Source organism: Diceros bicornis, chromosome 17, assembly GCF_020826845.1.
Source record: "Diceros bicornis minor isolate mBicDic1 chromosome 17, mDicBic1.mat.cur, whole genome shotgun sequence".
NCBI lineage: Eukaryota > Metazoa > Chordata > Mammalia > Perissodactyla > Rhinocerotidae > Diceros > Diceros bicornis.
This window is the reverse complement of record NC_080756.1, coordinates 54703642-54716477: the sequence shown is the minus strand read 5'-3', so window position 1 is coordinate 54716477 and position 12836 is coordinate 54703642. Positions and strand designations below refer to the sequence as shown.

The window sequence follows — 12836 nt, the reverse complement described above, 5'->3', positions numbered from 1 at the left end:
CAGTTTCTCTAGGACTTGAAATGGGAAGAGGAATGGTATTATTCAGCCCCTCAAAGACCCTAACATTGTGAATATGACAGTTAAGACTCTGAGTAACACTAATGATATTTTCTAAAATGTCCTATTCATATTTATATACACGTGTATTAGTTACGTTTAATATTAGCATGTAAGGTTCTATTTTCTGGTTTGCATCTCAGCATTATCACATCCGCTGGGGTTCAGATGACCCTGAGGGTGACAGTAAGCACTGTCGTTTTTATGAATCCCCACAATACTGAGTGGATTATGTAATGTGGTCCCTGCTCTTTCAAGGCTGTCACTGTAAGAGGTCTTGACTTGAGTTCTCACTGAACTGGCGAAGGAGGCAGGGCCCAGAGATGCCATTACATGTGTGATTTGTTGTCTTCTTGAGATTTAGAGAGAAAAATAAAATATTTCACCTGGATGGCAAAATTAAAGAGGAGACGGCAAAACAGAAGTCAGGGTAGGAGAGAGTCACTAACTTTTCTGGCGAGTATTGAATTTAGAAGGAAAAGGATAAGGAACCCTGGAGAATTTGGTAAGATGCTCTCTTTTTTCTCGCTGTATAGTGAACCATGCTCTGAAGCTCTTGAGGAGAATGATGCTGCTACTGCTGCTGTTAGTGTTTGGAGATGAAGTTATTGTTGATTGTTTATTAAGGGCTTACTGAGTGCCAGACACATGCTGAATGCTTAGCGTACATTATCTCATTTAATCATGGTCACAAAAGGTCCTGACAATGATAGCTGTGTCTGAGGTAGGTGATATTATTCCCACTTTATGCAAGATAGAACTGGAGCTCAGAGAAGTTAAGTAACTTTTACAAGGTCAAACAGCTAAAAGCAGCTAGTAAATGGTCTGAACTCATTGGCTCATTCATTCAACCAATCATTTCTCAGGTACTCACTGAGCATGTGGTATCAGTGATGGTTCTTAGTTGCAATCAACAGAAACCGACCGATCCTGGTTGATTTTAGCAGAAGAGGAATTTATTAAAGGGATCCTGGATTGCTCACAGAAATGCCAAGAGATCTGGAGAGCCAAGTGTGGAAGCTTCACAGCAGGAACAATGGTCAGAATATGGCTGCCTTTGCCGCCACCGCCTTGGCCAGGCCCTAGGCACCTCAGCTTGCGACACTCATCCTCTGAGGCTGGATGCTGAATGCTGCTTGTGAGCACCACCTCCTCCTCCATCTTTCTCCAACCACCACTGTCACTAGAGGTTCCACAGTCCCTGCTTCTTGGTATTACTACCTATGGACTCAAAGCCTAAGCAGATGCCTCTGCTGACTGGAGTGTGAGTGCATGGGCCTGCTCCAGAGCAGCAAGAGCGGTGAGGACACACTTCCTGTAGTTGCATCTTCTCTCCTGGGGGGTGGGCTCTTGGCATGTTCCCAAGACTCATATGAAGAGGAACCCCCCAAGTGTGGTAAAGACGTTCAAATGCTGGACAACTAAAGGAACAACAGATGGTGGTCTGTACATCTACTCTATGAATGATGCTGCTAGATATGGTGGAGAATACCAAGATGAATCAGACCAGAACCTGCCTTCAGACACCTTATAGGCTCATAATTCTCTTCCTTTTAAAATGTAAATTTATTTGGCATCATAGTTTGCAAAGCTCTTTCACTCTCGTTGTTTCATTAGATCCTCCTAACAGTCATGTAAGGTATGTACAACTGGTATTATCTCTGTTTTATCCTTGAAGAAGCTAAGAAGTTAGGTGATGCACCCAAGGTCTCCAGCTGGTGAGAGGACTTGGACCTGTCCTCTGACTCCAGGCCCAGCGCTGAGTCAACCAGAGGTAAGACGTGCACAAATACCATGCCTCATCGATTCTGAGGCACACGGTTTTCCCCCACATTTTAACACTCCTGAAATCAGGATGCATCTTATAATCAATGGTGTATCATAGTTTAATTGGCAGCTTTTTTATTCCTAGTAGTATGTAAAATAAGAGAGCATCTTCAATTGATGAAGCCATAGATTGCTTGGAATGCAGTCACTGAGATGGGGGTAGAAAGCGATAAGGGACATGAAGGAGAGCTGGAGGTCAGGAAAGGCACTGTGGAGGAGTTGTACAGGCCCACAGTCCCTTGGTCTCTTAGCTGCAATTCTAAATTCCAAATGCTCTGAAAACAAAGTGTTGTTTCTTCCCCAAGTTTGTCATCAAAACTCATTTGCCAGCAAAACCTCACTTGAACTGATGAGTAATTTATGATTATAGCTATAAGTAATTTATAAATATAATATATTAAATTATAATTTTAGGTATTCTGCTTACAGTGAAGATCAATATGTTTAGCTGCAGAAATATTAGTGTTTGATAATGGAGTATTATCCCAGCCCCTCAGGGGAAGGGAGCGGAGGAGGTGTTACCTAATATTTGGTCCATGTACTGCACTGTCTATTTTTTTTTTTTTTGTGAGGAAGATCAGCCCTGAGCTAACATCCATGCTGCTAATCCTCCTCTTTTTTGCTGAGGAAGACCGGCTCTGAGCTAACATCTATTGCCAATCCTCCTCCTTTTTTTCTCCCCAAAGCCCCAGTAGATAGTTGTATGTCATAGCTGCACATCCTTCTAGTTGCTGTATGTGGGACACGGCCTCAGCATGGCCAGAGAAGCGGTACGTCGGTGCGTGCCGGGCTGCCAGTAGCGGAGCGCGCGCACTTAACCGCTAAGCCACGGGACCGGCCCTGCACTGTCTTTTAAAAATCTGTGAAATTCTGAATTTTGAAACATACCTGGACCCAAGCGTTGTGGATAAGGGACTCTGGATTGTATCTGAACTGGGGCTTGATTGGTGGATAGAATTTAGATGTTTGGAGATGTGGAGGGGATTTTAGGAGGAGGAAAAAGCATCATCCTATACCAGCTTGGGTCTAGGTATAAGTCATTATCCAACCATTAAACTTGCTTTAAAGGCAGAGATGACCTGCATTTCTGATAACCACTCTCCCTTAATTCATGATTCATGCTCAGCTAGAGGGTTGGGCTTTCTGAGTTTGGCTTTCCCCCCACAGTATTAATCCCCTCCTCTTCCCACAAATCACCTGACTTCCCCGAAAACTCTGTAACACACCCTTTGGCTGAAAAAGAGCATTAGGCAATCGGTGAAATTCCCCACTCCTCCTTTCTCACCCTGTAGCCCTGGATAGAGGAATCTCAAGCCTGAGAGAAGGATGCAGTTCTTGTTTCAAAAGCAGAGGGAGCTCCAAGATCAAGGCTGAGTTACCTTTCCCCCATGTCATGGTCTCCCAGCCCCCTCTTTGTTTGGATCAGGGAATTTCAGACATGCACACTGGGTTAGAGAATCATATGAACAGAACCAGGACAGGGAGGCCAGCGGAGGTTCCTGCAGAGGGAGTGTCAAGGCCCCGTGCTGCTCTCCCTGGAAGCCGGCACGGTCGCCCAGCATGCCCACTGGCAAGAGAGAGGAGACTGACCCACCTGCTCCCATCAGCCTCTGAAGGTAAAAACCTTAAAAACGAAGAGCAGAGCTTTGATGGAGGAAAGAGAAAGGCAGCAAACTTCACATAGGAAGGTTTCGGGCAAAGATGGAGGGCTGGAAAGAGCAGAATAAAAAGAAGTCAGAATATAGACAGCCTATTTCTCTGAGGTTGACCCCACCCACCCCCACATCACCCTACTACCCACTACTATTTTCAGAGTTAGAAACATATTTGGCAAGACTTTACTAGGAACTGTAGGAAGATAGTCTTGTCTTTTTAGTAAAGGAAAAAAAAAAACCTGGAAAATTAATGTAGGAAATTGAGGGAAAATTTTTCCTTTCCTTTTATGTTTCTTGTCGTTCAGTGTCCCCTTTCTCCTTCCCCACACAACCCTCTCTCAGACCACTTCTCCCAAGGTCACTGCCTTCCCCTGGTGAAAGAAGCTCATTCCTCCATCAGTGGTCATTGGGAGCATCTGTGGAAACGCATGCAATAACGAACACAGAAAGAGAGCTGATTTGAAGTGAGAAGGGAGACCACTGTCAAAAGAGGAGGGAGAGATATCCTAGATGGATGGTCCTGGTGGGGAAAGATTCCTGAAAACCTGAGTAGAAATGGGGATATTGTTCTGTGAGAGCAGGAGAGAGACTGATAGAGTGGGAGTGGGGGTCAGGAACGGAGGTGAGAGAGGAAGAAAACTGGGAGAAACTACTCATTCTTTTGGAGAAAAACTGGGACAAGGTCCAGAGAAGCAATGGGAGAAGGATAAGATTTAGTTTTAGTCTAGAAAATTAATTGAAGTAGAAGCAGGGAGAGTGTGAGAGTATAGGTGTCATATGGTGATGATTAGCATTATGGTTCTGTTTAACCTGTGTCTTATTCTTATGAAGGTGACATTGAACCCCAGGTGACCCCCTACTACCAAACAGGTGCCTGTGTTTGTTAGACAAACATAACCAGGTCTGCGAACGCTTTAGCTCCAAAGTCCTTAGGTGCAAAGAGCCAGGACCAAGATTCGTGCTGATCATCAGGGATGGACAAATTGCCAGAGATGTGGTAAGTGATCATGAGTCTACAGAGATGTATCTGGACTCCATTCCCTTCACCTTCTCAAGAAAACAGCTCATATCTGAAGCCTGGGTTTTGGTTTGACCTGAGCCTTCTTGCTTTATTCCAATCTAAGATTCCCCTCTATGTGCTGTTGCCCTTCTCGTCTCCCTCCTCCCTGTGACAAATGCTAGAGCTCTGCACTAGTCTGCTGGTACCTGGGTCACTCCTGTCTCCATATTTCTTTTTTTTTTAGGTGCATTGTCCTGTTTTCCCTTTTGACATGGGTTTATGCTGAGCCTACTATGTATGGGGAGATCCTGTCCCCTAACTATCCTCAGGCATACCCCAATGAGATAGAGAAATCTTGGGATATAGAAGTTCCTGAAGGGTATGGGATCCACCTCTACTTCACCCATCTGGACATCGAGCTGTCAGAGGACTGTGCATATGACTCAGTGCAGGTATATTATAATAAGCACATAAAGGATAGGCCTGGGGTAATGGAATGAGAAGGATGTAGGAGGGAGTGCCATAGGCATATGGTGAACTAAAGACAAATAGTCCTAAGGTGGTAAATGTTCTTTTCTCTCTGTCCCTTCTTCTCTGACCTCCATACCAAAATATTAATCTTTCCTAGCTTCTTTTTTCCTCTTCTTTTAGATAATGTCAGGGGTCCTTGAAGAAGGGAAACTCTGTGGACAGAGGACCAGCAAGAATCCCAGCTCCCCAATTGTGGAAGAGTTCCACGTCCCATACAACAAACTCCAGGTGATCTTTAGGTCGGACTTCTCCAATGAAGAGCGTTTCACTGGGTTTGCTGCATACTATGTTGCCGTGGGTAAGGCTCACCCTTCTCTATGTGCTTTATTGATCCAGCTAAAAGGTTAGAAGTGGGACAAACATTGAGCAATGCAGTGAATAAGGATTCTGTTTATAACATTTACTAAGTGTTGACTTGGTTTGGGTCCCTCCATAAATTGCCTTTGTAAAATTCAAACACACGATAATATCTTAGTGGTGATGATGATAATGGTAATAATAGATAATAAATAGTAATTTATTGAGAACCACTATGAACTGGGCACTGTATTAGGAATTTTACCTATATTAACTTAATCTTCACCTCAACGCTAAGTAACTTGCCAAGAATTTCACAAGAAATGTATGGTATTCAAACCCATTCAATGGCAAACAAACCTTCAAATTCTGTGCGCTTCCATACCTATCTGCAGGTTAAAATGATGTTAGAACAGCTCATAAAAGCCAAACTATTGTTTAGATTTGACGGATGTGCCAACATCATATGATGTAATAAATATACTAATTGTTCCTTCCTGCAGAAGACATATCATCATGTTTAGCTTGCAGACTGTTGTCTCTAGAGCTGAAATGCTCTGTTTATGAGAAAGGTCAATGGTCTCTGGCATTGAGAGCTCCCTTATAGACATGCAATGGTCAGGCTAGGTCTTGGTCCTTGACCTCAAGCTTTCTCTACTCTTTGCAGATGTAAATGAGTGCAAAGACTTTGTAGATGCCCCTTGTAGCCACTTCTGCAACAACTTCCTTGGTGGTTACTTCTGCTCCTGCCCCCCAGAATACTTCCTCCATGATGATATGAAGAACTGCGGAGGTGAGCTTGGCATCAAGAGAGGTGCATGTTCCCTGGGATGTAGAATGGCTGAAGGCTTCAGCAAGGGCATTGTCTACTCTTCCAATTTTGATTAGCCTCAGCCTTGATTTGGCATCTATTCTTAGTTACCCATAAGCTGGGGTGGAGTCACAAGAGTGGACGAAGACAAGGCTGCAGGGTCAAGTTAATTAATTGGAGAGCAGAGATAGATGCCAGTGAAGAATCTACCTGGGACTGTTCATAACTGTGAAAGTCTCTATCATAAGCAATGTGATGGAAACCCAATAGGCATTTGGTACTTCTACTGATCTATATTGGGTGTGTAATTGGTGCATGTGGGCTCCAGTCAGGGACTGTCAGTTCATGAGAGGAGTCATAGAATAGGGCAGGAAGTCCTTTGCTTGACCCTATATTTGATTCCTTTTTTCTCTTTTTCTCTCTTAGTCAATTGCAGTGGGGATGTATTCACTGCACTGGTTGGGGAGATTGCAAGTCCCAATTATCCCAATTCATATCCGGAGAACTCAAGGTGTGAATATCAGATCCTGCTAGAGGAGGGGTTCCAAGTGGTGGTGACTATGCGGAAAGAAGATTTTGATGTGGAGCCAGCTGATTCAGAGGGCCACTGTGCTGACAGTTTAGTTGTGCGTGATGGATGATTAATTTTCTTCCCAACTCACACAGAAAGATTTCTTGTGTCTTCTTGAAGACAAATTGTCTTTCCTTCTTTTCTTTTTTTCTCCCTCCTTCTTATTTTATATTACCATTATTACCTCCCTTACTTTTATCCCCTCCATTTTACCTCTTTCTTTTAGTTCTTTCTTTCTTCTGATTTCATCATTTTGTTTCCTTTCAGTTTGTTACACGAGACCAACGATTTGGTCCTTACTGTGGTCATGGATTCCCTGGGCCACTAAATATTGAAACCAAGAGTAATGCTCTTGATATTATCTTCCAAACTGACCAAGCAGAACAAAAAAATGGCTGGAAGCTTCGCTACTATGGAGATCGTGAGTAATCTAGAAGTGGCTCTTTGGTTGCTGGTACCAAAGTCCCTGGACAATGTAAAATCAAGACAGGTAGATTGTTGTATGGATAGTATCCTGAGGTACTCCACTTCCTCTGCTAGATCTAAACCTCTCAGTGGTTGCTAGAAATGTCTCAACCACTAGGAATCCTTCAACTGGACCTGTGAGTGCAGACAACTTGGGGGTGGTTAGTTAGTAATGCCATGTTATTTTAGACATCTCCATTTTGGAATGGTAGGTATCAGGATTGAGGACAACTGAATGATTTTAGAGTGTGAGAATGATGTAAATAGTATAGACATTCTCCAGCTATTTGGTAAATTTTTTTCTGTCCTTTCCAAGCAATCCCGTGTCCTAAAGAAGTCACTGACAATTCTGTTTGGGAGCCTGAGAAGGCAAAATATGTGTTCAAAGATGTGGTGAAGATAACCTGTAAGGAAGGGTTTGAAGTTGTACAGGTAAAGTACTGTTAGGGGCTTCTCCCTAATCTCTAGGTCAGGATGAGCATACTGGAATTGTCCAATTGTTTGCTGAATGTCCTTGTTTGAGCAAGGTATAACACTTTTTCCCTAAACAGAACAGCTCAGGATCTTTAGTCCTTTCTTGTGAGTCATGGAGCTCCTTGGCCAGCTTGGCATTCTCTTTCTGCCTTCATTCTTCCTGGGGAAGGGGAGCTGATATACTGGGTCAAAATCGCCTTTTAACCCCAACTCCTGGGTGCTTTGAGTTTTTCTGCTAAGATGTTCCAAGCTTCTTGTGGTGAGGACTCCTCATTGATCTAAGGACAGAGATTGATTCCATTTTGGTTTTGATTCCCCATATCTCTCCTTATAAATTAATGGTGATGTCTGTTATTCTCCAGGGAAGTGTTGGCTTGAAATCTTTCTATTCTACTTGTCAAAGCAATGGAAAGTGGAGTAATTCCAGACTGAAATGTCAACGTATGTATCTCTTTAGAAGGGACTTTTTTTTTTTTCCTCCCAAAGGAAGAAAGATCAGTGCATCGAGATTCAAAGGCATTTTTTCTTCTTAAGCTTGTGAGAGAATGGGTTGGGTTTTTGAAGGGAAGCTGGTCAGGGAATCTCAAGCTCTGGTCTGGTCCCAGTCCAGCCAGACTAGAGGTTTCTTCCAAAGAAAGGGGCTGTGGGATTGATAGAGTCAATATCACTATATAGGTCCATTCCTGGCTTCTGCAGCTGCTTCCACCAACCACTAAGAAACAGGTTCCTCCTTGTAGCTTTCAAGGGGCTATCTGAATTGGCAGAACTCAGTGGGCTAGGGAGTTGAGTGATGCCAGTTGAGAGTATGGCCACAGAGAGGCTGGTGTGGGGAGGTTCAACCCAGGTATGCTTATAGATGTGGGAGTGGAGAAGGAGTGAGGAGCATGGCTGGGAGGATGGAACTGGTCCAGTGACTCTTCCTGGGAGGAGGTGGCTATCCTGACCATCACTCTCCTGCCTTCCTCTTGTAGCTGTGGACTGTGGCTCTCCTGAACCTATTCAGCATGGTAAAGCCGAAGATCCAGAACATACTTTATTTGGTTCTGTCACTCGCTACACTTGTGAGGAGCCATATTACTACATAGAAAATGAAGAAAGTGGTATGTTTCTTTGACTGGAGAAAAGAGAAAGAAAGAGTGAGAGTGTTGGAGGGTGAATAGCACAATCTTTCTGAATTGGAGAGAATTTGGAGAGAAATAATGGAGATGGGACAGACTTTGTTCATCTTCTGGGCTTAGTCTAAAGATATAGTTTTCTTATGAGGTAGGGTAGGTTCTATAGGATCATCCATAGGGAATCATAGAGGTCACCTACCTTCGCTTCACAACTATGGCAGGAATTTCCCCTACAATATCCATTATCATGTGGTTATCCAGCTTTCGACCAATTAATTAATGTAGAACCCACAGGAGTAATGCTCCAAGTCACCATACTATGATCACTGGCTTTCTTGATGGAGAGGCTTTGGTAATGCTAGATGAAGGGCTGGATGAGACACAATAGGTCCCACTTCATTGCTTTTTATTTTATATTTTATTTCCCCACTTGACGCACTTTCCAAGTCTCTACCATAACCATCTTCCTTCTGCTTTGGAGACTGTTCCTTCCCCTCCCCAGGCAGGAGAGAGGCCAGAGGGATTGTTTGGAGGATATTCTCAAGATTCTTTTCTAGTTGATTTGATCTGATCCCCTCTTCAAATCCCAGAGAAGCTGAGGCTCTGAATGAAAGGGGGCATCAGAAGAGAGATGATGTGGTGGTGAGTGTGTCCTTTGTCCCTTGTGCTATTTCAGGGGAGTATCGCTGTGCTGGCAACGGGAGCTGGGTGAATGAGGTGCTGGGCACAGAGCTGCCAAAATGTGTTCCAGGTAATCAGGGCTCAGGTTTGGGTAGAGACCATAGTCACAGGTATAGGGGAGTGGAGGTCACCATCTGAAAGTAGCTGTAATCCTCTTGGGAAAGGATTTAACAATCTGAGCCTACCAGAGTCTAGCTCAGGAAGGTGGAGACAACACTAGGTTGTGGGCCTGCCAGGGCCTTGGGGAGTTCCTCAACCACACTGAGTCAGGCCAACTAGCAGGAGAGAGAAAAGTCAGCTAGTGACACTTGGTGTCAGAGTCAGGGCCAGTTAGGTTTGGTAGTGTGGATGTAGTAAGGGGATGTAGAATTGCTAAAAACAGGGCCTGAGAATTGAGAGTGAGGAATCAACAGTCATAAACAAGACTGGTTGAATAGCTTAGTTATTATATTAAAAGTCTATATGGCAACAAGACATAGAGGAATAAAAGAAATAAGGGGTTGCACACAGTCAGAGTTGAGTAGAAGAAGGCCCTCAGGCAAAGCCAGTAAAATAATAATGATCTTGGTAGTAACAATAATGTTACTGAGAGCTAGGGACTAAGCTAATTAATTGTATTTATTATCTCATTCAAGTCCTTGCAAAACTCTATGAGGTAGGTATTATTAGTTCTATTTTACAGATGAGTGAATTGAGTGCAAGTTCACAGAGTTAGTAAGGGGCAGGAGTAGGCTTTGAACCCAGGTCTGTCTGCATCCAAAGCCTGTTATGCTCAACTCAGAGTCCACTCAGGCTGACTAGTGAGGGATTTAGGTAACGCAGCTTCATCTGAAATAAAATTCAGTTTTAGTTATATCAGGTAATAGCAAAGGGATCAAACCTGGACCCAGTCAATGGGGAATGAGATGAAAGATGAAAGAAGAGAAGTCATTCTTTGCCCTACTTCCATGGATTACTAGGAGGGGCTCAGCTGCAATTAGGACTTCACTAAAGAATGTGATAAGCGTTTGATCGGGCCTCAGAAGAAGATAGAATGCTTGCCTCCCCTACCATCTGTATGAGGAAAGAGTTTCCTAGCACTGTCTCCCAGTTGGGCCACTGGCTCCATGTGCTGAGCCTGGGATGAAGTGGGCCTCTAGAGGGGCTGTGAGTCAAGCTGTCCATAGTGTGAGGCACTAGCTCATTTGGGCTCAGTAATTCACACACTGCCTCAATTTAACCAGCCTTTCCTAAAAGCCTGTTTGTGGCATTGGCAAAGTGGAATGTTTGGTCCTTAAGTAAGTTCAGGATGAATCAGGTACTGAGACGGTTGACCAAATACAGTGTTGGCAGTATTGTGTCAGGGAACCCTGAAGCCTGGAAGGTCTCTGAGTGGTTGGAAGATTTGCAGGAGGCCAGCAATCTATTTCCTGCTCCCTCCCCATCTTGTTCTTTTTCCTTCCCAGTCTGTGGCGTCCCCACGGAGACCTTTGCAGAAAAGCAGAGGATATTTGGAGGATCCTTTGCAAACATTGAAAGTTTCCCCTGGCAAGTCTTCTTTTTGAACCCAAGGGCTGGTGGGGCTCTCATTGATGAGTACTGGGTGCTGACAGCTGCTCACGTTGTGGAGGGAAACAATAACCCAGTAATGTATGTTGGGTCCACCTCAGTGGTCACCTCGGATCTGGCAAATGCCCAGACGCTCACTGCTGAGCGTGTGTTTATTCATCCGAGTTGGCAATTTCTGGATGCCCCAGAAACACGGAATAATTTTGACAACGACATTGCGCTGGTGCGACTGAAAGATCCAGTGAAAATGGGACCCAAGGTCTCCCCTATCTGCCTGCCAGGCACCTCCTCAGAATACGATCTCTCATTGGGAGACCTGGGACTGATCTCAGGCTGGGGCCGAACAAAGGGAAGAGATAATGTTATCAAGCTCAGAGGGGCAAAGTTACCCGTTGCTTCCTTAGAAAAGTGCCAGCAGGTGAAAGGGAATAATCCCAGAGTGAATACAAATGCCTTTGTTTTCACTAATAATATGATCTGTGCTGGAGGAGAGAAGGGCGTTGATAGCTGTGAAGGGGACAGTGGTGGAGCCTTTGCTATACAGGACCCCAATGAAAAGACCCCCAAATTCTATGTAGCCGGCCTGGTGTCCTGGGGTCCCCAATGTGGGACCTATGGGATCTACACACGAGTGAAGAACTACATTGACTGGATAATGAAAACTATACAGGAAAATAGTACCCACAGTGTGCGCTAATTCATGCATATATTCTAGCCTCTCCAAAGGCTAAGACCAATCTGTTGCTTACCATTCCTTACAATGTTCTCATTGTTTCACCATGACTGAGAGAAGACATGAGAGTATGATTTAAATAGAACTTGATTGTTGGGATACCTGGCTGCAGGTAGTGTTTGATCATGACATTGTGTTGGTCATTCAGTGTGGTCTGAATCTCCCCTGAATACCTACTATGGATAACAACATGGCAAGGGCTCTCCTATCTTGCACTATTCCAGAGGGAGTCCCTTTTCCTGATGATTGCCTGGTGTTACAGTTCTGATTCTGAAATTTATTGTTGGGCATACCCTTGATTTTTTGTTTCCCCTTACCTGCTTGAAGTTCCATTTACTTTATCATTCTCACTGTCTGCTATCTACTTGTAATAAAGCAAGTTTATAACCAGTTCTGGCTGACTTGTCTTATTCCACATCAAGACCTCAGCACCATAGAAGGGGAAGGTGATGAGAGGGCTGTTGTGTCATGGAAATTCAGGCATCTAGCAGCTAATATTTAATTGTCAGGAAAATAGGGAATTTAGCTTTTCTCCTCTCTTCCAACTGAGTTTTACTGAGATATTGTGGATTAGCATGAACATCATAAACATAAGGTACTGTATTCTGCTTTTGAAAGTCACTAAACATACCTGAACCTCATTCAGAAGTCCACATGCAACAGTTAGAATTGGCTGTTTAAGATCTTCTTTAAGTATAAAATTTTGAGGTATAAATTGTTTCAATGTCTCCTGAAAATTAATTTTCCTTTACTACTCTTTTGCATAATACAATATTAGGACTTAATAAAAAAGAAAAACAAAAGAAATTTAGCATGCTCTCATCTGCTTTCCTGGTGATTTTGGTCAATTTGTCAGTCAGGCCACCCTGTCTTCTCTGGGTTGAACTCTGCCCCAAGATGTTATAGCTAAAGGTCCTGGTGAGGATGGACTAAAGACTCTCTCTTCTATTTTTTTTCAAGGGAACAAAAATTAAAAAAAAAAGAACCCAAAATTCCTCCTCCCCCCAAAATTGGACAGGGGGACAGGAGAGCTATCTTAGGGTGGCAGTTGCCCTAACAGGGTGCCTATTA

At 43.7% G+C, this 12836-nt stretch overlaps 1 protein-coding gene across 2 annotated transcripts; it reads left to right on the top strand.

Moving 5' to 3' along the window:
• Positions 1 to 1660: 1660 nt before the first annotated feature.
• On the top strand, positions 1661 to 12157 carry C1S (complement C1s). Of its 2 annotated transcripts, none has more exons than XM_058557605.1 (12): positions 1661 to 1831; positions 4371 to 4536; positions 4784 to 4991; positions 5191 to 5368; positions 6035 to 6160; positions 6605 to 6804; positions 7017 to 7170; positions 7531 to 7651; positions 8056 to 8129; positions 8660 to 8788; positions 9480 to 9554; positions 10930 to 12157. In XM_058557605.1, the coding sequence occupies exons 2-12, from the start codon at positions 4514 to 4516 to the stop codon at positions 11727 to 11729; spliced, it is 2088 nt and encodes a 695-aa protein (XP_058413588.1). In that variant the 5' UTR covers positions 1661 to 1831; positions 4371 to 4513; the 3' UTR covers positions 11730 to 12157. The 2 variants fall into 2 exon arrangements, with proteins under 2 accessions (XP_058413588.1, XP_058413587.1); XM_058557604.1 differs by lacking the exon at positions 1661 to 1831 and adding an exon at positions 3281 to 3500.
• Positions 12158 to 12836: the final 679 nt, after the last annotated feature.